General features: G+C 44.3%; 1 protein-coding gene across 2 annotated transcripts; it reads right to left on the reverse strand.

Moving 5' to 3' along the window:
- Positions 1 to 298: 298 nt before the first annotated feature.
- On the reverse strand, positions 299 to 21,601 carry LOC143942284 (olfactory receptor 2AP1-like). 2 transcript variants are annotated; one of them, XM_077463521.1, is made up of 2 exons: positions 21,460 to 21,601; positions 299 to 2,378 (listed from the first exon to the last, which is right to left on the reverse strand). In XM_077463521.1, exons 1-2 carry the CDS (start codon positions 21,475 to 21,477, stop codon positions 1,425 to 1,427), a joined length of 972 nt encoding a protein of 323 aa, XP_077319647.1. In that variant the 5' UTR covers positions 21,478 to 21,601; the 3' UTR covers positions 299 to 1,424. The 2 variants fall into 2 exon arrangements, 1 of the variants encoding a protein (XP_077319647.1); XR_013264743.1 differs by lacking the exon at positions 299 to 2,378 and adding an exon at positions 10,519 to 10,742 and having other exon boundaries at positions 21,460 to 21,565.
- Positions 21,602 to 27,684: the final 6,083 nt, after the last annotated feature.

The raw sequence follows: 27,684 nt of genomic DNA on the forward strand, positions 1-27,684 counted from the left end.
AGTTTGTTGTGTCAACTTTTTTTGAGGAAAGAGTTTGCTTGCACTATATATCCTCACTGGTTTATGTGATTGTGAACCTATGAAGCCCTGGACACTTTAATATTGTGTATATATTGTATGTTTTATTTTAGCACTTGACACTTTATTCACTGATTACGTTTGGTCACGATAGCTGGGTTACACTATTGTTTAGTTATATGCAATTTGGTATGTAATTAATAGTAAGCACCAGGCACTTTAGATTAATTTATTAATTTACTTATTTTAAGGTAGCGTAGCACCACTCATTTGATTTTGATACACGTCTTTCAGTGGTAGGGTCTATACCTCTGTCGGTGTTCTGCTGCAACCCGCCCCTAGCATTTATTCAGGTTATATATGATAGCGTGGGGATACTCCAATTCTATCTACTCAGTCTTTTTGGTCTTCTTGTCTTCGCTAGTAATGATAATTCCTTATAATTTGTAATCCAAGGGTTAAAGTAATTAAAGTTGAGTGAAAGGTGATCCTAGTGCTGGTTCCGCATTTATAATATAATACTGGAGATGCGATAGTAAGTAAGCCTTATGCCTGCGTAGTGCAAGTTGCTCACTGTGTCTCTGGCACTTCAGGTCACTCAGACATTCGAGCAGGGTTGCACTCCGCAAGGGCAATAGGCTGCTTCCTCCAGCAGGCCTCCTCACAGACCCTCACAGGCAGGCCATGCATTCCCCAAGAGACCTAAGATGGCCACTCAGGCTCCTTTTATGTCCTACCTAGCATGCACTGTCAGAGAGGGTGTCCATGGGTAAGTCACCTGGCATCATGGGTAAAAGGGTCAACTCTCCAGAGTAAATAACAGTCACTTCCTGTAAATAGTTCAATGCTTGTGAAAGCAAAAAATCACTATCAGTGTTTGGCCGCTAAATGGCGCCAAACACTAAGCCATAGAAACGTCCATAAACTTTCATTATAAATGTTAATATAATTTAATAGGCAAGGATACCTGCACTACACTTTTTTTTTGCTTTAAGCTTTGAATCCACTCCATTTAAATTTCACTAATTCTATTTGACACAAAAAAAAATGGACTAAATGTGGACCTCCATTTTCTCAATCACTATTCAACAGTTTTATGATCACTACTGCAAAATTTTCTCCCTTCCATTCCATAAGCCACTCCTTTTCTTATCTCACCAACTATCCAAATGTAATTACCATTGCTGTGTATGTTCAAATATTGTTTTATTTAACATTTTGCTAAAGCTTTGTCTATTAGTACTGGGCCTTAGATGAAAGGGGTACACCCCAAAAGCTTGTCCTAAAAATTTAGTTAGTACGAATATAAAATGGTATCATGAACAGCACACAATTGTTTTTATATATTAACAAAATGTTATACATTAGTAATATGTTTTTTTCATACTCTAAACTAAAAATGTGCCTTACAGGTCACAGAATAAATGTATTTTCTTTAAGACTAAATGTGTTATTGCCATCTTTACATCACTGTTCTTTAAAGTATAAATGAATGGATTTAAGAGTGGCGTGAGAACCATGTATATAAGAGCAAGAAATTTGTCATTTTGGCTCCCAGTAGGTCTGATGTACACAACAAGAGCTGCTCCAAAGAAGAGACTGGTCACAATAAGGTGAGAGGAACAGGTAGAGAAGGCTTTTTGTTTGCTTTTATTGCCTTTGATTTTGAGGATGGCGTTAATGATGTGAACGTAGAAAGCTATGATAATTAAAACTGGAAAAATTATGGCAAGAATAGCGACCATTATTGTGTTTAATTTGCTCATGGAAGGATCAGAGCAAGACAAATTCTGAAGTGGAGCCACATCACAGATGAAATGATTTATCTGATTGGGCCCACAGAATTTCAATTGGGCTGTATAAATAAGAGTCAAAGAAGACAATGAAAGACCAACAATCCATGGTGCCACAGCTAATTGAGTACAAATGTCCTTTCTCATAATAGCAGAATACCGTAAAGGACTGTTAATAGCCAAGTCCCTATCAAAGGCCATGACCAATAACAAATAACATTCTGTTGCACCCAAACTATTGAAAATAAACATCTGTGTGAAACATTCAATGAAAGTTATCCTCTTATTTCCTGAAATTAAATTATCCAGAAGCTTAGGTATAGTAACCGTCACAAACATAATTTCAAGAACAGAAAATGTACTTATGAAAAAATACATTGGAGTTTGAAGCAAGGGTTCAATCCTAACTAAGACAATGATGGTAATATTTCCTGTAACACAGATGATGTATGCTATTAAAACAAGGAAGAACAGCAGTAACTGGAGCTGTTGTAAACCAGAGAATGCAATTAAAATAAATTCTTGCACCATGGTCTTATTGAATTCTTGATTCATAGAGTAGAATCGCTGTAAAAGAAATATAGAGAACTATCATTAAAAGGACTTTACAGGATTGAGAGGGGCTTTGCAGATCTTGCATTTTGTTTTTGACAGGTTTGAGCTAAAATAAAGATGTCTCCCTATGCTTTTGCTATTTACAGTGATCAGAGATATCCATACACTCACGATCATATAATACTTTTATATAATGTACCTTCAGGCAGTACCTACAATTGTCTCACAATTGTAGTTTCCATTGCAGGAAGTATTGTGAAAATTATGTCTTTATTAAAAGTTTACATCAAGACTAACACTGACACATCATTCACATAATCTTATAAATAACAAGTCTCTATTCCTGAGTCACCCATTCAAAATCAACATTATCATAGGCCCACCTATATGCTTAACCACTTGCCGCCCGCCATATAGCAACATAGTCATAGTCATAGTTAGTAAGGTTGAATAAAGACACCAGTCCATCCAGTTCAACCTGGGTGAGTGTCTACAATTGTCCCTATCCCTGTACATTGCACACTCACATCTGTCCCTACCCTCATGGAGAACACAATCCAAGGTCCCCATTCATACACTAGGGCCAATTTTTGGACAGAAGGCAATTAACCTACCTGCATGTCTTTGGATTGTGGGAGGAAACTGGAGTACTCAGAGGAAACCCACGCAGGCACAAGGAGAACATGCAAACTCCAGGCAGGTAGTGTCGTGGTTGGGATTCGAACCAGTGACCCTTCTTACTGCTAGGTGAGATTTTTTTTTTATTAATTTTATATGCACATAAAGCCTTTCATACATTCAAAAACACACATACAGAAACAAATATTCAAAACATTTAAAAACAAAAGAATGGATCTCTCCTGGAATATATCCTTTTCAAAGCTTTCAAAGTTCCTCATAGAGAAAGAAAAACAAAGCCCATATTTTCTTAACTTATTTCATCATTCAATTTCCCTCCCTCAAACAGGCCCAGCCCCCCCCCCCCCAACCCTTTATACAAATTGAAAAAAATAACTATATTATGTGTATAATGAGTCTTTATCTTCCCTTCCTTATCCTTCCCTTTTGTTAAGAGGGGGGGCCAGACCCTTTACCTCCACTACCCCCATTCTTTTCAAATTACTGTGTACCCCTACCAATTAATCCTGTTTTCCATTCTCCTTTATATTAAATATTTTATATGTCAAAGAATAGTGATTTAATTAATTAATTAAAATTAAAATTTAAGAGGGTGGATTTATGGAAGGACAGCTACATGTCGTTTTCTTCTAGGTTCCATCCCAAATACGGTGATAGAAAAAAAAGTGGGGGGGAGAGGAGAGCTTCTAAATTAAATTCTTGCTGCTCATATAACTCACGTAAATCAAGGATTGTTTAAAGTCTAGCTAGCTTTTCCAAGTCCTATAAAGTTATACTTCCAATTTTTTTTGTAAATATATTCATTCTTCCATTAGTCTAATTTTATCCCCTTCCCCAAACCAGTCCTTTATTGGTATTTTCTTTGATTTCCTTTGCCTCGGGATTAAAGCTTTTGCTGCGTTTAACAAAAATGGGTTAATTGCTGCTCTATCATTTTTTTCTAGAGTCACCTACTGTATGAAACAGACACCGCCAAGAATCTTGCCTAATTTCAACCTTGCTTATCTTCTTGATTGAGTGCAGTACTTCCTTCCAATAGGGCTGGATCTGCCCCAAATATAATTTGCTTATATTTTCTTTCAGTGACACACATTTTTTATGGGAAGTGTTATGAACCCAGTCTATACTTCGCAGTACTGCTGCCACATGGGACTTCTCAAAGTCTGAAAGAAATAAGCCCCCCTTTACTTTTGGTCTAGTCAATATATTTTTGAAAATGTTTTTTATTGGACATTTGCATCAGTACAAAGATGGACCAACAACAGCGTCCAGAGTAAATTCGTATACAGCAGACAATTAATAACAGTAGGTAACTGTGCCTTTCACTCTTCTTTACCGGTTGGTTTAAGGGTTTCCGTCCCCTTCATCTTCTGCACCCCGTCTGGGATCAAGCTGTGCAGGAGGCATCCAGGTCAGGTTACCCAGGGAATATATAAAATTCAGTGTTTCAATAGTATTAGTAGAACTATGGTCAGTAGTTCAGGCACTTGCAATACAGAGTTCTGGGCTAACTGTGTTACCTTTTAACTAGCAAGCTAAACTGAGAACTCTGGTAGGATCAAAAAATTGATCCGATCTTGGGTCAAGTGGTCCTTTTTTGAAATGTAAGAAAACTAAAAAATGAGAACAGAAAGGACCTCTTCTGAGGAATAACAAGTTAAATACCTGTGGGGGTTTGTGCCTGCGCCAGGTGATGGTGGAGGTTGGCATTGAGAAAGAAGGAAGGAGAAAGAAAGGAAGAGGAAAGCAGAGGGGGAAAGTACTGAGAGGAAGACAGGGGGTGGAGAGGAGGAGGTACATGGAAGGCTATTGATGAGGGGAGTTTGGGTCTCTCTTTAGAGAGGAAAATGAACTGTGGCTTTCAGTCCAGGTTCACAGGGAGACCCTGATGTGAGTAGCCCAGGGTTCCCAGGTGAGTTTGAATTTGACTCTGAGTCTAGGGCACTCGCATATAATATGTAGAAGAGTGCCCATGAGGCCGCATCCTCTAAAGCATAGGGGAGAAGCTTGTGGGTAATATTTGGTGACACGGTTAGGTACTAGATATCAGCGGGATATAACCTTGAGGCTAGCCTCAATCGGGGAAATATTCAGGATACCCTTGAATGACCGGCAAAGTTAAAATGCCAAAAGTCTAGATCCCAGTTAAGTTCCAGTTCATGCTCCCAGCTCAATATGTAGGTCACTTTCTCCAGGGGCTCGGCTAGTGCTGAATAGATCAGGGAGATGCCCCCTCTCGTATCTATGGCTGAGGTGCTTGTAGGGAGTTACCGAAAGTGGGTTTTCGCTGCTCTTCCAAATCTGGTTAAAGAAATGTGTCAATTGGTAAATTCTTCGGAGGGGGGCATTTCACGTTTTGAAGTACAGTAGGTAAATGTAAGGGGTCCATTTGAGTTAAAGAAGTGTCCGATTCTGTATAGGCCTTTGTCTAGCCACCACTTATATGCCTTGATATCTAGTCCTGGGGGGAACCGGGGGTTGTGGAAGATGTGGGCAAGTGGTTCCCAGGAAGAGGTTAGGGGATTCAATTTAGAGAGTCACATAGTGCCATCGAGTGGGATATTGTAGATAATGTAGGAGCTAGTATAGCGGGCGCCTTTTGGGTGGGCTGCAGAGCAAGAAGTCCAATGTATAGCCAGGGACTGACACTCATTCCATGTTCTCCCAATCAGGTTTTGGCCCTTTAAAGTAGATAATCGAAAACTGGCTAAGCTGGGCTGCTTGATAATACCACCATAGGTTGGGTAAGCCTAGGCTTCCTTTTGTTCTGGATCTGAAAAGCACATCCTTAGAAAATTGGTGCCCTTTAGTTTTTGATGTGTAGTTTGGTGACTGGAATAGGGAGGGAGTGGAAAAGGTACAGTTTTCTTGGCAAGAGAGTCATCTTGACTGCATTTATTCTGCCTAGCCAGGAAAATTTGTATAGGGACCATTGGATAAGGTCTTCTGTCAGCTTTTTCAACATGGGGGGTAGTTATATTTGAATAGTTGGTCAACTCTAGATGTGAGGTTAATGCCTAAATAGGGAATGGAAATAGGATTCCAGGAAAATGGGAATTGGCCTTTCAGTCTTTCCACCAAGTTTTGGGGGGTTGAAATATTAAGGGCAACCGATTTAGTCATGCTTACTTTAAGGCTCGATGCGCGCCCAAAATCATGGAGTAGTTGGATAGTGTTGGGGGTTGAAATATGGGGGGACATCATAAAGAGGAGGACATTATCCGCGAACAATGCGCATTTGTGCATCGATTGGCCACAGCGAACCCCATGGATATCTGGGTGCAGTCTTATCACGATAGCAAAGGTTTCTAGGGCCACCGTGAAAAGAAGGGGGAAGAGGGGACAACCCTGCCTCGTGCCTTTCTTGATGGTGAACTGTTCTGAGAGGTGTCCCTGCAGTCTGACCTGTGCCTTGGGTTAATAATAGAGGGCTTCTAGTATTTTAATGAAGTCGGGGCCAAAGCCCCATTTCTGAAGCATTGTAAAGGGGTAGAGCCAGGTGACCATATCAAAAGCTTTTTGGAGATCTATGGAGAGAAGGTAACCTTCCTGGGGGGGATCGCCATCTTATCCTGACTTCATAAGGGAGATTGTGTTCACTGCTCTCCATATCTGGTCCGGACCTTGCCTCCCTGGGTTAAATCCCACCTGGTCCTTGTGAATATATGAGCTGATAAATGATGCAAGTCTGTTCGCTAAAATCTTTGTCATTTTTAAGTCATTATTTATTAACGAAATTGGTCTATAGTTGCTCACTTTGCTAGGGTCTTTGCCCGGTTTGGGAATGACTGATATGTAAGCTAGGTTGGCTGCAGGATCCAGGCTTTGCTTAATGAGTTGAAGAAGCGGGGCAGATAGGGAGAGAGTACGTCTCTGAAGGTTTTATAATAGTGGGTTGAAAAAATCTTTTTTAAGGTTTTTAATGACCGATCGAATCTCAGATTCCTGAAACAGCGAATCCAAGATAGAGCGGTGGGAGACCAAGAGTTTTGGGAGAGGGATATTCTTCAAGAAGGAGTCAAGGTGATTGTGGGTGTTAGGTTTGTCATCAGAGTATAGGTTGGAATAAAAGGACTGAAAGGCGTCAAGGATCTTTTTGTGGTTCTGGGTCAGGGAACCAGTCAGGGAGTTGATTTTGGGGAGGGCAAACATAACGTCCTGTGTTTAGGGGTGAGTTTAGCAGCTAACTGTGGGCCAAACTTATCTGCCCTCATGAAGTGTCTGCTGCTGATCCATCTGAGATGTTTTTCTGCGCTGGAGGTGAGGGCTAAGTTGAGAGCTAACCTGGTGGATTCTAGTTTGATAAGGGTAGTGGGGGTGGTATTCTGTTTGTGGGATGAACTGAGTGCTTTCAATTCTTTTTCTAAATTTAAGACTTCCAATTGTCGTTCACGTTTTAGTCTGGAGGAAAGTTGGATAATCTTCCCTCTTTTCACTGCTTTGTGGGCACTCCAAAGGGAGCTTGGAGAAATGTCTCCAGTGTCATTTATCAAAAATTATTCCTGAATATCCTTTTCCAACATAATGCAATGCACTAGATTGGAAAGGATTGTTTCTTTTTAGGTGCCAGTGGCAGGTTCCTGGGGTAGTCATAGAATCTGTAAGTTTCAGGGTCACTAAGGAGTGATCAGACTACGGAACGTCTTGTATGGAGGCTTGGGAGGCCGTGTGTATTTCAGAGGTGGGTAGAAAAATGTGATTGATTCTAGCGTAGGTCTTATGTGGGGCTGAGTAATGTGTATAATATTTCGCAGATGGGTTTAGTTCCCTCCAAGTATCAATAAGGCCTAGTGAGTGAAGTAGTCGGGCAATGCGGAGGCTCTGCTTGGGTGTTTTTTTAAGATGGGGGATCCCGATCTGTCCAGCAATTGATCAAAGGTGATGTTGGAGTTGTCGCCTATGATAACTCTGCCCTCAAAGTGGGGGAGAGGGATGTGAGCATTGAGGAGAAGGATTTAGCTTGACCCCGGTTGGGTGCCTAATAGGATATGATGGTGTACAGGTTGCCCATCATTGTACCCTTGACCAGTATGTATCTCCCTTCTTTATCTTTAATTGTCAAAGTATGTGCGAATGATGTCCATTTAGAAAGTAGTATAGCAACACCCCCTTTTTTGTCATCTTCATTTGCTAGGGAAAAGGTGGGGTACCTATTATGGAGGAAGGAGGGGGTATAACTGTTAGGTAAGTGAGTTTCTTGGAGGAGGATTATATCAATGCCCCTAGAGTTATAGCTTTGGAAGGCTTTGCATCTCTTAAGCCGCGTACACACGTAGCGGTATGTCCGACGTACTTAGTCTGGCGGACTTCCCGCCAGACTCTCCGTCGGACTTTCCGAACGGGCTACTTGCCCACACACGGCACTTTTTGAGCGGACTAATACGGCGTACTAAGTCCGCCATACTATCCGCCCTACTTTTGAAATGAACGGACTCGCCCACACACGCAGAGGAAAGTCCGCTCATTTCGAGCGCGTCTCCAGGTAGGCGGGGCCCGCGAAGGAGACGTCGCTGGCCCCGCTGCCTGGTATGGACTTAAAGTAGAACCCCCAATGCGAAAAAAATCGGCGTGGGGGTCCCCCCAAGTCCACAACACACCCTTGTCCGAGCACGCTACCCGACCAGCCAGGAAAGGGGGGGCGAGCAACACCCCCCCTCCTGAGCCGTACCAGGCAGCGTACCCTCAACATGGGGGGTGCCTTGAGGAAGGGGGGGCCGCGCGGCCCCCCCACCCCAAAGCACCTTGTCCCCATGTTGATGAGGACAAGGGCCTCTTCCCGACAACCCTGGCCGTTGGTTGTCGGTGTCTGCGGGCGGGGGGCTTATCGGAATCTGGGAGCCCCCTTTAATAAGGGGGCCCCCGGATACCGCCCCCCACCCTATGTGAATGAGTATGGGGTACAATGTACCCCTACCCATTCACCTGTAAAATAAAAGTACAAAAAAACACAACACACGAGATAAAATACTTTATTGCACAGCTCCGGGGGTCTTCCGTCTTCGGGGGTCTTCTCGCCGGACTCCTCCGCTATCTTCTTGTAGCTCTTTTGCTAGCGGAGGAGCCCGGCCTTCTTCCTCGCCGCCGGCCTCTTCTTCCGACTTCGGGGGTCTTGTCCCCCTCTTCGGTTCTTCTGCCGGGCCACCGCGCCTTCTTATAGCTCTTTTACAGGCGGTGGCCCGGTCTTCTGTCGCCGCCGCCGCCTTCCGTTCTTCTTCTTCTTCTCAAGGACGATCTCTCTCCGGCCGCAATGCCAGGGATGCGCTGCGCTGCCACTTATATAGGGACAAGGGACAAGGGGCGGTGTCACATGGGTTTATGTCACATGGGTTGGTCACATGGGTTGATGTCACATGGCGACAGTCCCAGCATCCTCCGGGACTGTGACATCGTAAGGGGGCGGGGTCACCATGTGACACCAACCCATGTGACATAAACCCATGTGACACCGCCCCTTGTCCCTATATAAGTGGCAGCGCAGCGCGTCTCTGGCATTGCGGCCGGAGAGATCGTCGAGTCAACATCTCCTGGAGAAGAAGAAGAAGAAGAAGAAGAAGAACGGAAGGCGGCGGCGGCGACAGAAGACCGGGCCACCTCCTGTAAAAGAGCTATAAGAAGGCACGGTGGCCCGGCAGAAGAACCGAAGAGGGGGACAAGACCCCCGAAGTCGGAAGAAGAGGCTGGCGGCGAGGAAGAAAGCCGGACTCCTCCGCTAGCAAAAGAGCTACAAGAAGATAGCGGAGGAGTCCGGCGAGAAGACCCCCGAAGACGGAAGAACCCCGGAGCTGTGCAATAAAGTATTTTATCTCGTGTGTTGTGTTTTTTTTGTACTTTTATTTTACAGGTGAATGGGTAGGGGTACATTGTACCCCATACTCATTCACATAGGGTAGGGGGCCGGTATCCAGGGGCCCCCTTATTAAAGGGGGCTCCCGGATTCCGATAAGCCCCCCGCCCGCAGACCCCGACAACCAACGGCCAGGGTTGTCGGGAAGAGGCCCTTGTCCTCATCAACATGGGGACAAGGTGCTTTGGGGTGGGCACCCCCATGTTGAGGGCACGCGGCCTGGTACGGCTCAGGAGGGGGGGGGCGCTCGCTCGCCCCCCCTTTCCTGGCCGGCCGGGTAGCGCGCTCGGACAAGGGTCTGTTGTGGACTTGGGGGGGACCCCCACGCCGATTTTTTTCGGCGTTGGGGTTCCCCTTTAAGTCCATACCAGGCGGCAGGGCCAGCGATGTCTCCTTCGCGGGCCCCGCCTACCTGGAGACCCGCTCAAAATGAGCGGACTTTTCTCCGGGCGGGAAAAGTCCGCTCATTTCAAAAGTACGGCGGACTGGCATACACACGGCCGGATTGTCCGCCGAAATGCGAGTCCAGCGGGAAGATTGGAGTGCAACACGGCATTCTAAGTCCGCCGTACTTTCGGGTCAAAAAAGTATGCCGGAGGCTACACACGGGGGGATTGTTTGGCGGACTTGAGTTTGCCGGACTTTTCCACCGGATTGTTTGATCGTGTGTACGCGGCATTAGCGGAGGAATTTAGACCTTGGGGATTTTGTGTGTATCTATCTTAAAGGCTGTCTGCAAGGGAGAGGAATCAGCCATGGATACGAGAGGGTGGAAGCGAGTACATGTAATGTGGGCCTACCTGGAACCTTGACGATCGGGTATTGAGTCTGGAAAGTCTGAGTAAGTACCTCATCTGGAGTTTCTGGTTGATGGTAGCCTTCCGTGTAGGTTCCTGGGGGAAGTATAAGGGGAGAAAAAGTAAAAGGGGAAGGTACATAGGGAAAAGAAGGGAAGGAGAGAGTAAGAAAGGAAGGTGAAAAGTCCTAGGCGAGATTGACTAGGAAAATGAAGGACAGGACTGGCAAGCCAAGTCCTGGACCGAGACCCACAAAAAAACGGGCTCGGAAAAGTAACAACCTCTGGAAAGGTTGCTGTTCTGATGTTACCAGAGGGGAGAACCCCTCTAGGTCACAGCAGAGGGAGTGGCATGTATGGCTGCTCCGGCCCCTGGGTCCCCAAGAGAACAAATATGAAATTGGTGTAGGACCTCGAGGCATGGGAGCTAAGGAGATAAAAAAAGCAGTAAAAAGGGGTAACTTTGACAGACAGCTAAACATTTAAACAAATAGTTAATTATCATGCCATTGGATTATGTGAGGGGGGGGGGGGTGTAAGTGGAGGGGAAGTGTGGTAAGAAGTAGCACCAAGTCTGAGACAATTAGGTAGGGTAACCTGAATACAGTGAGTTCAACCAAGGATATTAAATCGTGAAATGGTGGGGGGTTAGCCCACCCGGAGAACAAATATTCAAAAAGGTTCTTCCCTCGAGAGCTTTAAGGGAAGGGGTCCACAAGAGTTTTGGGGAAAAAATTCCCTGCTTCAGGGAGTAAAGCGGAGAAATCTGAGGGTGTAGTTCAGTCCACTACACAGTCGCGAAAAATACCTGAGGAGAAAGACTAAGATCCTCGGAGTATGGGGGGGGGAATCATCACAGTGAGTGTGAGTCCAGATGTCTCTTTGTTTGCTGCTTGTTCCACAGCGGTGTAATAGGGCTTCATGGTGGGGGCCTCTTGGAGGAGCTTGGTCATTGGGTAGACTCCTGAAGGGGTAATTCTTGAGTGCTGAATCCAAGTCGCAGGAGTTCACCTTCTTGGAAGTTAGAGAAACCGTAAAATTTGTCTTTGTGTTGGAACTGAAGGTGGAAAGGGAAGGACCATCGATACTGCGATGATTTCTGTGTTAAGATTTCCAGGAGAGGCTTTAGGTTTCTCCGGTTTTGAATTGTTGTCGGGGAGATGTCTGTGAATATTTGTATTTTGAAGTCCCACGCATGCACACTCCGCGCCCCTCTATTTTTTCATATGAATTTCTGCATTAAAGATCTGAGGGTTTTAAAAAAAAGCCCCCAGAATATTATCGGGAGGGTTTGAAAAATATATAAAGATTTTGGAAGAATCATCATTTTAATTACATTACACTTATTCTGCCAAACCAGGACAACCTTTGAACAGGGTATCCTTTAAGATCTTGTTTGATTTTATTCAACAAAATCAAATAGTTATCTTGGTATAAATCTGTTACTAATGCAGACTGAAACACCCAGATATTTTAGTCGTGTTTGCTTCCACACAAAGGGATAAAGTGTTCTAAGATCCCTACATTTTACTGAGGAAACCAAGATATTTAATATCTCTATTTACTTCACATTGATCTTTAAATTTGATATGGCTCTGTATTTGCGCAGTTCTGCTGTAACATTTGAGAGAGTTTGTGTGGGGTTTGATATATATAACATAATATCATCTGCAAAAAACTGATACTTTATGTTCTTGTCCAGCCACCTCTATACCTTCAATTTCTTGATTTGCTTTTATAGTTACTTAAAAAGGTTCTAAAGAAAGAACGAAAAGTAAAGGGGAAAGGTCTGTTATCCTGACCGGATATCATATGGCGTGATCAGGATAACAAGCCGGTGCTGTGTGTTAGTCTGACAAAACTGCATCTCTGATCATGGTATGAAGCCTCTGACGGAGGTTTCTTACCATGTGATCAGCTGTGACCAATCACAGCTGATCATCCCGTGAACCAGGAAGTGCCGATAAGCGGCTTTTCTCGGTTTGCGCTGACAGGGAGAGCCGATCGGCATCTCTCCCTGTCAGAAGGGGGTCTGCGCTGACAATCAGCACATTGATTATCAGTGCAGCCCCCATCCAAGGTGACTATCCGTTACCAATCACTGCCCAACAGCTGCCAGCCTGTGCCACATAAAAGTGCCCATCAAAGTGCTAATAAGTTCCCATAAATGTACCAATCAGTGCCCATAAAAGTGACAATCAGTGCCCTATCAGTAATGCCTGTCAGTGCCCTACAGATGCCCCTCAGTAATGCCTGTCAGTAGCTCCTCATCAGTGCTGCCTATCCAGTGCCACCTATTAGTGCCCATCGGTGTCGCCTATCAGTGCCCATCATTTTTTTTTCAAAAATGTTGGTCTTTTTTAGTTTGTTTGACAAAAGCAAAAAACCCAGTGGTGATCAAATACCACCATATTTTTTATGTATTTAATATTTCACAGCAGGGCCCATTCCTACACCCAACAAGATTAACTGTGAAGGCTTACAGTGTTCTGGTACCAACACCTAAGGCCCAATATTCTTCAGAGTATATAGGGCAGGATTTATAGTGTATATATAGTGCCTGAGGGACCCCCACACCATTTTGTCTTTTCATTTGGGTGCGGGGTTCCCTTTAATATCCATACCAGACCCCAAGGGCCTGATAATGGACTGGGGGGGACCCATGCCATTTTTTTCAATGATTTTCATCTATATTGCCGGGACCCTGAAATACATTCCAGCTGCAAGTAGTTTTAGATGAAAACATTTCCTTTGAAAATGTCATTTTGCTGTGGTATTGTTCTAAACACGGGAAAAAATAGGATTTTTGACTTACTGTTAATTCCGTTTCTCTGAGTTCATTGACAGACATAGCCTTCTTTATTCAGAATCATAGGGTTATATTGCCCTCTACAGGAGTAAGGCACTAGGCAGACAAAAAAAACTTGGCTACGCCCATGGGCATTCCTAGGAGATATACACCCCCCTCTGCTACAGGCCTTCAGTTATGTAACAAGCAGTATCAGAAGTGCTGGGTGCTGTGTCTGTCAATGAACTCAGAGAAACAGATTTTATGGTAAGTCAAAAATCCTATTTTCTGTTTCGTTCATTGACAGACACAGCCTTCTTTATTCAGAACCATAGGGATATCCCAAAGCAGTGCCAAACATGAGGGGTGAGGCAGCCAATAAAAACAAAAGACAAAAAAAACAGGCCAACCAGACAACCTGGAGCTCAGTGAAAACAACCTGGAGCCCACCTGACCAGCAAAAAAAAAACCTCCATGAGGGAAAAACCCTCTAGACCACAGCCTGCAGAACCTTGCGGGCTAAAAGAAGCACCTGCAGATGCCAGGTGGCCGCCTTGCAAACTTGCATTACTGACGCCTGATGACAGAAGGCCCAAGATGCACTCACCAGGAAGGGAGGAACCTGACCCTTGATAGAATAGACCTGAGTCACCGTCTGCCTGATCCATCTAGAGATGGTCGCTGAGGAAGCAGATAGCCCCTTTTTTTGGCTGGTAGGAGCTTTGTTGAAATAACCAGCAGCAATATCAACCCGGGGGCAGGAGAGCAGGATATCCCACAGGGATGGATGAGAAGAGGGATGGGTGGATAGATGAGTCTCAGAGCTTAAATTGCTGTGTAGCAGCGTTCATCAGATTTAGGAAGATCCTCATGGGTATGCAGAAAACATGAAAGTGGCCAGAGCGCACTTACTAAAAGCATGTATCCATTTATTGCACAACATGAGTGTCATGGTTATGCAGTAATCCTTCTCTGTCTGCTTACCTCTCCTCATGTGTTCAGACTAAGAGGCCAGCCACTGCCACCTGGTTGTTTTTATAACCTCTCCTCTAAGCATGGCTCCGCCCCAGGCCCTATCAGGGAACCCTATATTAACCTGTGCACTGCTATTCAGCAGTGCTGATCAACCATTGTGTATTCATTGTGTAGTTGGCTTCCTGTTTCCTGCTTGCTGTGTGCTCTACGTTTGTCTCTGTTACCGACCTTGGCGTGTCCTTGACTATCCCCGTTTTCCTGTGACCCTGAACCTTTGGCGTGTACTCTGTTGTTCCTGTCTGCTAGTTGCCCTGACCTCTGCTTTATTCCTTTACTGTCCTTGATGTTCCAGCCTACTGCTTCGTTCTCCTGTAGTCTAACGTAAGCGTGAGCTGTGAGACCCTGGGGGCCGAAACCTGGAGCCAGACCGCAGCGCAGTCCATCCTCACCACTAGAGGCTCTGGTGAACACCTGCTGGCTCTTAGACTCCGTGCCCTGGGGAATCTATGCTCTAGCTCCCACTGGAATCTGTGTTAGTGATCCAGTAGACCTGCTTCCTGAACCTCCCTGGGTACTATCCACAGCAGTCAGTCCTAGGGTCCACTATCTTAGCTCCGACTCCCATGGAGTGCATCTGTCACCTGCTCTCAGGTGACCTGACAATGAGTAAATGCTTACATTCAAGCAAACACAGTACTGCTTGAGCTTGGAACAGTGGAGAGCTGAGTGCAGCACAGCCAGTGAACTGGCAGGAGGCTGTCATGCAAAAAGTGTCGGACTCGCCAAAGTGATGTGAAGACAGCGGCGTCTATGGGCTCCTAGGACCAAGACAGCAGGCATGGGAAAGTAAAGGGGAGTGTCAAAATGCATTTCAGAGGTCCTGCTGCCTTTATCAAGTAAAAACAAAAAAAAAACACCACCAACAAGCAATGTTCAAGTTGTTCCAATAAATGATCTCAAAATACAGTAATATGAAAAAAAGAAAAAAAATCTAAACGTTTGGGATAAGTACTCATTAAACTATTCCTGGAACCTACACCCATCTTAAAGGGTTATCTCTATTGGGAGAAACATTTGCATCCAAGCCTACCATATGTCTGGTCCCCAGTATAGAAGTTGCTGGAGAGTTCTCCTTCAATGACGGAGATAGTGACACAGGTGTCTCATGTGCTGGGGTTGATGCAGGAGTACATGTTGTCTTAGGATCAGCACTCCTTCTCAACCTTCTCACCCCTGCCACCACTTATATCACATGCAGAAGACATCTCCACCATGTGGAAGTATGTAACAAAAACATCTTCCTATCCATTTGCTATTTACAGTGACCAGAGATATCAGTACCCTCAGGATCATATAAGATAATACCTTTATATAATGTACTTTTAGAAAGAGGGTTCTCACAATTGTAGTTTCCATTGCAGGAAATATTGTAATGAAAACAAATTGAGTATTGTCTATGGTACTATTTTATTTGCACTTACATCCAAATTTTGAGGACAAGTTTCCAGAGTGTACCCCATTCTTAAAGGTCTAGGCAGTACTAATACACTAAGGCAGGCCATACATTATGACATGACTAGGGTAGCCAGATACCTTACTTTCCCACCAATACATGCATGCACTTGCTGTTATATTAAATAAATACACGGACACCTGCTTGGATATAAATGGCCTCAACGGCCTTTATTAATAACCAATAAAAAAATAAATTTTATTTTAAATATTTTCAATAATTTTAAAACTTTGAACTAAAAGAGCGGGCTGCATATTCTCCCAAAGGGAGACCAGCTGCTTGTAAACATCTTCTAAAAACTGCAGAGAATTGAAACCTAGATACGCACGATCCATCCTGATGAACCAACAACGCCCCCTCCCCTGGCGGGCGAATTGCCGTAAATTGCTGCAGGGCTGTAACCGGACAAAGCTGACTATCCAACCCATTGAACAAGTCCACCCTTCCTTCCTGATCCATTTTTGACTTCCTGATCCAGATCCTTACCTTCCCTTCCGAACACTACACATCTTCCAAACGCAGTCCACCAGCTACACGTTTTGACGGCGAGACCAGCTCACTGATTCAGAAAGCCCCAAAGAATGCTAGCACGAATGCTGTCTGAAACAGTATGATCTCAAAAACGGACGAGCAAACATTCCCCAATACTGCTAAAATCAACCCCAGCAGCGCAAAGGACACAGGGAGCCTGGAGCCTTTTTTGTGGGATTCCCTCCCATAACCCCTTAGAGCCCTATGGACCATAAAAGATTTTGTAAAATCACTATGACCTTCCATCTGAAACCAAAAGACTAATGCAGACATCTTTCTTCCCATTGCAGCCCCAGACACTCCTCTGGAATAATTATGGCAGACAAAACATAAAACCAACGTTTGCATCTCTTCCGAGCCCTCCGACCCTCCTACCTCATCTGCCAGGGCCAACAATTCCTGCCATACTTTTTGATAGGCCTTCCACGTTCCAAGGCTGAGGGACTGATGTATTAATCCTGCGGCGACTCCAGCGCAACCCTCCACAACTCCTGTGGGCATGGCTCTCCTACCCGATTCGCTTCCGGTGCCAGCTTGCAAAATTCTTCCCACTGGAAACGAGACAAAGCCTCCGCTAATTTTCTGTCGACCCCAGGGATATGAACTGCATACATAAATGCATTTATGTGCAAACAGCCGAGCACCAATCATCGTAACAATCTTATCACCGGGGGAGAAGAGACCGAGATGTTATTAAAAGCCATCACCACCCCCATATTGCCACAGTTAAACCGCACCTTCTTGTTTATTAACTCATCTCCCCACAGCTCTACCGCTAAAACGATGGGGAATAGTTCCAGCAAAACCAAATTCTTGAGGAAACCTGCCTCCCTCTCCGACCAGGGGCCCAAGCTCCTCTTACCCTAGCAATACGCACCATATCCACCCGATCCTGCTGCGTCCGTGAATAAGACCAGGTCCGCATTGCTGACCGTCCTCACTTGCTATATTGACCTCCCATTAAAGGATACCAAAAAGGAATTCCATATCTTTAAGTCCTCCTGTAACTCCCTCATCAGATGCACAAAGTGATTCGGCACTCGAACCCCCGCCGTGCCACCCGCCAAGCGTCGGCAAAAAATGCGTCCCATGGGGATAATTCTGCACGCAAAATTTGCCCAGTAACGACTGTACCTCCTTCAAGCAAAGCTTTCGCCTAACACTCCCCATACTATTCGCAAGGCCACCAGCTTATCCTCTGGCAATCTACACTCCACAGCCACTGAATCGATCGTGATACCTAAGAAAACCAGTTCAGATTTGGGGCCCTCCGTCTTATCTGCCACCAAGGGGATTCCGAACCTCTCTGCCAAATGCTGAACTGTCCCTAGCAATATACCATAACAACAAAAATCCGGAGGTCCTATGCATAAAAAATCATCCAAATAATGGATAATGGAACCCACCCCCGCAACCTCCCTAACTGCCCACTCAAAAAAGGAGCTGAAAGTCTCAAAAAAGGCACAGGAAATCGAACAGCCCATAGGCAGGCACCTATCCACAAAGTACGACCCCTGCCAACAACAACCTAACAAATACATGCTTTCGGGGTGTACCGGTAACAACCGGAAGGCCGACTCATCCTGTATTGATCCGGCTCCTTTTTTGGAACAACTCCCAATGGGGAAACAACTAAACCTGGCATCGGCGGCGCCACAAACTGGCCAGCCATTCGCCCTAATGCCTCTTCCTTGGCCAATTTGGCCGACACCACCTCCTGATGGAGACAGACTGACCTCAAACCGTACTCGGAATCCTAAAACCCTCCTTAAAACCAACCTCCAACAAATGTGCCGCAGCCCTATCAGGATACCTACTTAGAAAAGGTAGCATCCTTATCAGTCTCACCAACACCATCCCTTTTTCCAGCGGCGTCCCCTGTTCGACCCCTTTCCTTGTCTAAAACATTGCATGAAGGGGTGTGTCCCGCTACATCCAGAGCACTCGTGTTTGTAGCGACACGATGCACCAAATCGGCATGTTCCTTCATTGAACTGCCAGCATACCCCTTTCTTTTTAGGGGCTGGCGATCCCGCGGAGGAAGCGCCGCCTGGAAAAAACTGGCTCATAGCCCTGGATGACGTCATCAGTTTCATCCAAAGACTAATGTCCTTGTGATCCCACCTGATTGAAGGGCAGACAGCCTTCCGCTGATGAAATTGTTCATCATACCGAAGCCATGCCAAGCCCCCATAAACCCTATGAGCCTCACTGATCCCTTCCAGATAGCAAAACAATGCTGAACAATTCTCGGGGGCCTTCTCCCCGATCACACTTGCAAATGTGCGCGGAATAAGTCTGTATCTCCTCTTTTCCTCCTCCTCTTTTTTACTCTCATCTGGCTTCACCCGATCTAAATTAAACTCTTCCAAAGGGAGCAGGGAAAAAATTTCCACACACTCGTTCTTCCAGATTTTTTCCCTCACTTCCTTCTTCAAATGCGCTCCCAAGGGGCCCTCAAAGCGAACATACACCTCACAGCGCTCCGCATCTGCTAATCGCACCTTCTCTGCTTCCTTGTCCTCCGCCGCGGCTCCTGCAGTGGATCCCACGCTGTCCTTTTCCATCTGCATTTCCACCATCACCGACGATGTCCCCTTCTGTGGCGTATCCAGCCTGCCTGCCGAGTCCGGTACGACCACGGACGGGGTACCCATGAGGTTACCGGAGTGGGGGGTGCACTACCCCACTATCTAAATGACGAAGTAGCTCCCTAAGGGACTCCCACAACCCCCCTCCCCCCCTGCTCCCTGCATAACCTGAGCAGTGCCCCCCCAATCCCCCCCACTCCCCCGCCTGCTACTACCAAAGGTGCAAGTGACACAACAGTGTTTGAGCACTTACCGGGCTGTCCCAGGCGATATGAACCTCCAGCCACACCTCCTGACACCCCTGCAGCCTCCTGGGGATCTACCGACAGTTCTCCCTCCTCACTGCTGCTGCCTGCTAGGTCCTCGGATCTCTGTGTCAGCTGCTCCCTTCCAGGCCTTCCTCCTCTCCTGGGCTCTGCAACGCTGGTCACAGGAGGGAAGCTGGCTTCCCTCTGAGGACTCTCTCCATCATTTGAAATTGGCGCCGGAGCGATGCCGTCATCACCTCTCGGCCACCGCACAGGCATTCCTCCGGCCAGCCCTCCCAGGCCCACACTGAGCCCAGAGGCAGGGCCTTCCCGACCAACGATTCTCCACAGGACGATCTGACGCTCTACCAGCAGCTAAGATGGCGTCACCACAAGGTAAGCCACCAGCTGCCTCATACCCCTGAACTGGTGCCCGCCTGACTGCCTCTCCTCCACCGGACTGCACCCCAACTGGAACATCACCGGAGATAGCAGCTGAGTGTATCTGGGCTCCACTGGTAGTGGGAGGGGGGACCCGCTCGGAGGCCACATGTCCTAGGACTTTGCTGTGGACAGGGATTCCTCCCAGGCCTCCCGCTCACTGACTGAGGGGTCTGCTTGGCAGGGGGACCTGAAGGGGCCCAGCTGGGGCTCCCAAGATGGCGTTGAGTCCTGGGGGTATTGTCTGGGCTCAAGTGCTCTGGAGGTCTAGACCTCCTAGCATGCATGGGGACAGGCCTTGCTGTGGAAGGACCCTGTCCTACTCCCTGCAGCATGGCAGCAATCTGGCTCTGTAGCTATTCTGTGCCATGTATCGCTGCTGCATCTCTAAGCTGTGCCCAAAGCTGCTCTAGCCCACTCATCGCTAACTGTTCTCTCTCTACCTGTCTGCAGAATCCAATGTTTCTCCTCGTTTGCTGAACCCCAACTGCTGCCTTGCTTCACCCCAGCACATGGAAGAAACTGCCACACTCCTCCCCTCCGTGGCCATCCACCAATGGGGTAAGTATGTCTACCTTCTAACCACTCCCACACCCCCACTCACTAGTTACCTTGCACCCTGTCATGTATGTCCTGCGCTTCCTTTTTAATACAGCTGCGTACATGTCTTTTTCTTTCCTTCAACCACAGGTTGAAGGAAATAAAATTGCTTGGTTCCCCATAAAAACTGTCAGTGTTTATGGGGGAATCCCTCCCTCAGCACAAAAAAGCACATAAACATTAATGCACATCAATGGTAATAAAACTTGGATAGTAAGGCTTGGTTCACACTAGTGCAGGCTGTGCAGGCGTTTGCTCAGGCGTGGAAACCCATTAATTTGAATGGGCTGCTGTGCCATGTGAAATGCACAAAAAAGGTGCATTTACTGCTGCTTGAACTTTGAAGAAGATGGTGGATCTCGAAAACTTGTCCTAAAAATTTGGATGTTAGTGCAACTAAAGAGATATCACAGACAGTGCTTAAAGTGATTGTAACGGTAAATTATTATTATTTTTGTAAATAACAAACATATCCTACTTACCTGCTCTTTGCAACGGGTTTGCACAGAGAGGCCTCAAACCTCTTCTGGGATCCCCTGCCGGTGTGTTTGGCTCCTCATGCCTCTTGGGCGTGCTCAATCGCAAGCCGCACTATTTTCACACACAGTGCAGCTCGGCCTTACCCCCTGCTCCCTCGTCACTGTCTCCTGCTGCTCTCAATGAGTCCAGTGAGGGAGGAGAAAGAAAGCAGTGCTGCTGCTCTTGAGCACATTGCTGGATCGAGAGCGGGCTCAGGTAAGTATTCAGGGAGAGGGAGAGGGAGAGGGAGAGGGAGAGGGAGAGGGGGGGGGGGGTGGGGGTCATTACACCTAAAAAGTGTTTTTTACCTTAATGTAAAGAATGCATTCAGGTAAAATAAAGAAACAAAAACATTTTCTAGCCTTTACAACCACCTTAATTGTTTTCATTGTAAATGCACTAAAACAACTACAATCATCTCAAGCAGTATTGCAAAAGTGTGTTCTTCACCAATTCTTTTCTAGGGACTCTTTGATCAGGCAGGCAAACAATCTAATGGAAAGCTGATGGAAATGTGCCCTGTGCTCACACACATGAATCCTTATAACCGCACAGATTACTGTACTAATGCCATTTATTGAATTGTGCATAACACAGAGTATACTTACTGGGAAATTATCAGGCATAGTCCAAGTAAATATCAGATGTGTAATGTAAAATAATACAATAACAGTTTAATCATTGAAATAGCCCAGAGTACTAAGAGAAATTACACCTGAATTGTGTAATATATATATATGTATATATATATATATATACTCGGTAGATTCATAATTGCATATGAATATATTTATATGTAAAACAAAGGGACAAGGGCCCCTGCTGACTTTATACACAAGAGACCACTTTCTTCTGAAATAATTATTATGCTCATTTATAATGCTGTTTATTTATTTATTTGGAACATGGCTTAGCTAATTTGAAAAAGGAAACAGTTTTAATAATTACACAGTATCCACTCTCATACCTGTTTACCCCCTATGGACCAGATCATATTTTCACAAGTCTGGTTCATGAATCTATAACTTTGTAAATTCCTCTGAGATTTTTTATTTTATTTATTGCATTCAAATTTAAATGCATTTTAATGAGAGAAAAAAAAGAGTTAAAATCTGATTTTTTTTTTTTTTCTTTTTAAGTTTGATCAGTAATATTTTGAACACAAGTACCATTACTGTGGGTAAAACGTACATTTTATTCTGCTGCTTGTTCTATTTATTGCAACATTACAATTAACATAAGCAAGGGGAAAAAAACACGCTTATTAAAAACGATACAATAGATAAAAATTATAAATCAAGAAAAAGCAGCAACTCTCATGTGTGATATCACAAAAAGGTTGCTAAATATAAAAACAGAGTCACGCTTAGCATTTTAGTAAGTCATACTATTCATGATCATGTCAAGATAACATTGATAGATACACTAGAAAATTCCTCATTCAACAGAAGATTTCACAAAGGAGGATGAGCACCAATTATACACATATGTGGTAAAGAGAAGCAGGTGCAGGACCAGGGTGGCGAAAGCGTGAGGCGTCACACTCATAGATTTCTAAGTCACAGTTCATAGAAACATTCCAGTTAATCCAGGTCCCATAGGCCTTTAACACCGCATGTGACCATCACCAAAGTAGGATGTCTGCTTACCAGATACAGGGCCGTCTTTAAGGCAGGGCAAAAGGGGCAGCTGCCCTGGGCCCTGTCATGGTCCTGGGGCCCAAAGCAGCTGCCTCATACTTGCCAACTATCCTAGTTTAAATTCCCTTGTCCCTTGAGGTTTTAGTCATGTGCTGTGTCCCGATATCTCAGTGTGAAGTTCTGGTACTAATGATGCCCAGCTCTGCCCTATTGTTGTGTACAGATGACTCACCTGCAGACCTGTGTTTACATGTAAATAACCGGCATTCATATGTAAATAGGTATGGCTGACAGCATTGATATGTATATCATGCCCCCCTGAGGTCATGTCCACAGTAATCTCTAGCAACCAATCAACAGGCAGAAATCATGTGCTGTAACCTCTATCAACTAGTCAGTGAGCTGTAATGTGTGATGTAACCTCTAGAAACCAGTCAGTGAGCAGTAATGATACACTGTAACCTCTAGCAACCAGTCAGTGAGCGGTAATGATATACTGCAAAGTAAACAGATTTTGAGTCTAGCTGTTATTTATTGTATGTCTCAGAGCAGGTGGAGAGCAAAACTGCATGGGGGGCCCCCAAAAAAAGTTTTGCCCAGGGTCCAATCAATATTAAAGATGGCCCTGACCAGATAGATCCGGTCTGTAAAAAAGTCAGAAACGCCTGTGACTGTTTTACCCAACCGGGGCCTTTGTACTGCAGTCTGCTCGGCACACTGGGATCCTGTAGACACTCTCTTTCCTGTCGCTTCGCTTTAGAAAAACTCACTGATGTCCTACTCAGAAAAAAGATGCTCCACTTAGTGTAAGATCCAACACATTTATTCATAGTAAATAGTTTAAAAAGGGGAGCACATCTCCCTTGCATGGAAAAGGATATACCGGCCGGTACAGATAAATTCAAACGCCCACGCTTCTGTGACTTCATATATGTTGCGATGGCATCAGTACGTCGTCCGCCCTACTAGTTTCGTCATAGATTGACATCATCCTGGAGCACCGAATAATATATTTCTTAAAATGAACTTGCTTTGTACCAAAATTTTTTAAATGATTTACAAAAGAATTCAAGTTTTTTGCATATACTATATTTCATTTTTTATGGTAATGCATCAGTAATTTAAAATAAAACAGGTAAACCCTAAACCACATCATTTTTAACAGTAAATCCTTCAAGATAACAATGTATATATGTGCTTTATAATTTTTTTCCAACAAATAATTTAAAATAGAAACATGGAACCTGAAAGTAAACTTTTAAATAGCGCTGATATGGATTGAAATAAATGGGTTTAGTTGTAAAATAAGAGCAAGTCCTGGATCATTAAGAGTTAACGAACTCCCTGTGCCCACAATATACATTAAATATGGTGATAATACCGCGCCAACCATAAAATGTGAGCAGCTAACACAACAATCAGACTAAATTGTACAACAAATGGGAACAAAGTGTAGCAGGGTAGATATGCCAGTCTAGCCACTTTTTAACCTTTGCACAATTTTATTCGTTCAATTGAACCGCTTTTTATTGTTTTGAGATGTTGGAAAATATACTCGATAAATAAAAATTGTACCTATTGGATTTACGCTATGTGGAGGCTCCCCTTTTTTCCTCTTTTTTATATTCTGGAAAAACTTGAATGATCCATTGAGAGGAATATTGGAGCTACTAAGGAGTCTACTTGGGGTTGTGAACGTGGAAGTCGTACATTAGAGTCTAAGCATACCATCTTCAGGAAGGTGTCGTTTTGGGTCTCGTGCCTTAATAGCAGTACTCCATTGATGTGGATTTGACCTCCGTTCATCCCTTGTTGGGTTATGCCTGTTTGACTCACGCCCATTGGTCTGGAGTCCATCACCATTGGTAAGAGTACCATATCTTTTATTATCATAGTATGAAGATACCCGCAATAATGCTGGATGCCTATTAGAACATACTCACAAGTCACGTAGAGATTTGAACACTCTGGCTGACGTACATGAACTTTTTATATATTGATGCAGACTTTATCTGACATTGATATACTTTTTACACATTTGATTTCTATTTGTACATTTTTAGAGTTGTTTTATATCACTAGTTCCATTCATATTAATGTGAGACGGTTCAGATTCATCTATTTCTAAGAAATTGCATTTGTATGATATTTTCTCTCTTTTTTTTTTATGCAATATTTCCATGATTTGTTTCCATCTTAGAGGAATGTAAGTTCATGTGCCCTAATAACTTTTCTTTTTTTACACTGTTCTTGCTATATTTATTACAGTTATTGCACAATTTACACATGATTTTTTTGTGATCTGCGAATCACATTGTATTACATTCGTTGCGATTTGGGTTTTGAATTTCACGTTATACATTTAATTTCACTAGATTATTTATACTTTGAACATATTTTGTTACATACACGTGTATAGGTTGTAATATCACCATTTGCATATATCATTTTGATGGCTTTATCACTGTTTTAGATATGTTCTGAATCCGGATTCATGTCTGAGATTTTTTTTGAATATCATTAGCACTTTGTTTATGCATATGGTGCAACACCTGCCTTATTTCTTGGGGGATATATAAATCATTAACATTCATGGAACAAAAATCCAACATGGTCATCTCAACTAAACTCCCTAAACTCCAAATAGTATACCCTGTCAAGGTACGGTTCTCTCCTATGGTACAAAGGGTAAGGAGAGGCAAAGAAGTCAGAAGAGAGAAAAGTGAAAGAGAAAAAAAATCATCCCAACTTATCCTTCCTTGTGCAGCACACCTTAATTAAAAAAAGAATCTGACTGCCGATCTACAGAAAATGTGGATAGATAAAGTCGCGCTACGGACTGTTTTTTATATCTATGACCAAAATATAAATAAATAAACTGTGGGTAAAGAAACTAGTGCCGGGTTAGAACTGCCTATGCCTAGATCCTCCTACCCTTAAATAAGAGGAGGGAGGTAAAAAGATAAAAATTGAGAAGTAGGCTGTGGCGCTAAAACCCAGTGTGTGTGCAGCTCTGTGCATACAAGTATATGTGCATCCGATGTGTCAGTGCTATCAAACTATTGTTAATGCTCTAATGTATGTGTAAAGTGCTAATGTTACAGTGGCCCATTCATATATTCTATTTATGGATAACAATTTCACAAGAAATCCTGAAAAACAAAAAACAAAAAAACAAAAAATGCTAAATTCCAAATAATTCAAAAGTGCAAATAAATTAATCTCAACAATCGTGTAAAAATCGTGCAAACTAATTTAGTCCCAAGAAATGTCCTTTAACGCAAAACTTTTCCAAAATCGCATTCAGAAATCGCTGGGAAGTCGCATGCTGTAATATTTTAAAAGATAGTAATAAAGTAAAGTGACTAGTGCAAAAAAGTCAATCTAGAGAGAAAACATTCATTCCCGGTGCGCCACTCAGTATTGTGGAAATGTGGTTGCTCTCACCAGATCCAATCCCCCTGAGGGGTTAAACGAGCTTCCACAGTGTAAGCCACTGTGCTGCTACTTGAACGCTGCTGCTGGTGCGCTGGGAGAATGCTCACTCTTCAGTTCATATATGCTCCGTGGTTATATACATGGGGGGGGGGGGGGGGAGAAGCATATCCATGGTGCAAATAACGTTTTTTTAAAAGGCTTTTATTCAATTAAAAGGAAATATACTCACAATATATTCAGAATGATTTGCGTATATAACAACAAAACAGAGAAGTGAACTCCGCCGGCCGCTACTGCTGCTGGCTCTGGGGAAGGTGCACGTACGTGGCCACACCCTACGCTTTTCGTCAGAGTGAGTGGCTCCAGAAGACTTATGAATTATTTGGAATTTTTTGTTTTTTGTTTTTCAGGATTTCTTGTGAAATTGTTATCCATAAATAGAATATATGAATGGGCCACTGTAACATTAGCACTTTACACATACATTAGAGCATTAACAATAGTTTGATAGCACTGGCACATCAGATGCACATATACTTGTATGCACAGAGCTGCACACACACTGGGTTTTAGCGCCACAGCCCACTTCTCAATTTTGATCTACAGAAAATAACCAAAAAAAAAAACACCACCAAAAAGAAAAAGAAATCACTCTGCGCTCATGAGATCAGACATATCAGAAATGATTTCTTATAGATAACAAGATGGTGATAATAATAATAGTGGAATATGTGCAAATTGATAGGATATATGAAAAAATACTTGGTAACAGTTGGGAGAAGATTCCAGGACCAGGACTGATGCAGCTGAAGAATTAGGTGCAACTGAAAGGTCAGGGATCCAGCTAGATGGAATGAGCTTTGTTCAACTAGCCAGCAGCCTTATCAACCAGGAGAGCAGGATATAGCAGAGGGATGGGTATATAGATGAGTCCGAGATTAAATTGCAGTGCAGCAGCGTTCATCAGCTCTGGGAAGATCCTCGTGGGTATGCAGGAAACATGAAAGTGACCACAGCACACATGTTAATAAAAGCATGTATCCATTTATTACACAACATGAGTAAACCCTTACTTTCAAGTAAACACAAGCATGGGAAAGTAAAGGGGAGTGTACAACATGTTTTAGAGGTCCTGCCTCCTTTATTAAGTAAAAAACAAAACAAAAAAAACACCATTAACAAGCAATTTTCAAGTTGTTCCAATACATAATCTCAAAATAATATGAAAAAAATAAAAATATCTACAGTAGGTGCCGCCGATATTGTGTTTTCAGCGCGACAGTATCGCGCTGGTTCCCGGTGACAGGCTCCTCTAACTAGCGCGATACCGTTGCTCTGGCTGCAATAGGAAAGTGTCATTTTCCTATAGCAGCCAGAGCGAGGCGATAATGTCGCCTCACTCATGAAGCCTGCATGCCTTCTCGGGGGCATACCAGGCCCTTAGGTCCGGTAGGGATTTTAAGGGGAATCCCCTTCGCCGAAAAAAACGGTGTGGAGTCCCCCCCAAAATCCATACCAGACCCCTATCCGAGCACGCAGTCCGGCCGGCCAGGAAAGGGGGTGGGGACGAGCGAGCGCCCCCCCTCCTGAGCCGTACCAGGCCGCATGCCCTCAACATGGGGGGTGCCTTGGGGAAGGGGGCCGCGCGGCCCCCCCACCCCAAAGCACCTTGTCCCCATGTTGATGAGGACAAGGGCCTCTTCCCGACAACCCTGGCCGTTGGTTGTCGGGGTCTGCGGGCGGGGGGCTTATCGG

Source organism: Lithobates pipiens, unplaced genomic scaffold, assembly GCF_037356315.1.
Source record: "Lithobates pipiens isolate NorthernLeopardFrog02 unplaced genomic scaffold, aLitPip1_a1.2 Scaffold_30, whole genome shotgun sequence".
Classification (NCBI taxonomy): Eukaryota; Metazoa; Chordata; class Amphibia; order Anura; family Ranidae; genus Lithobates; species Lithobates pipiens.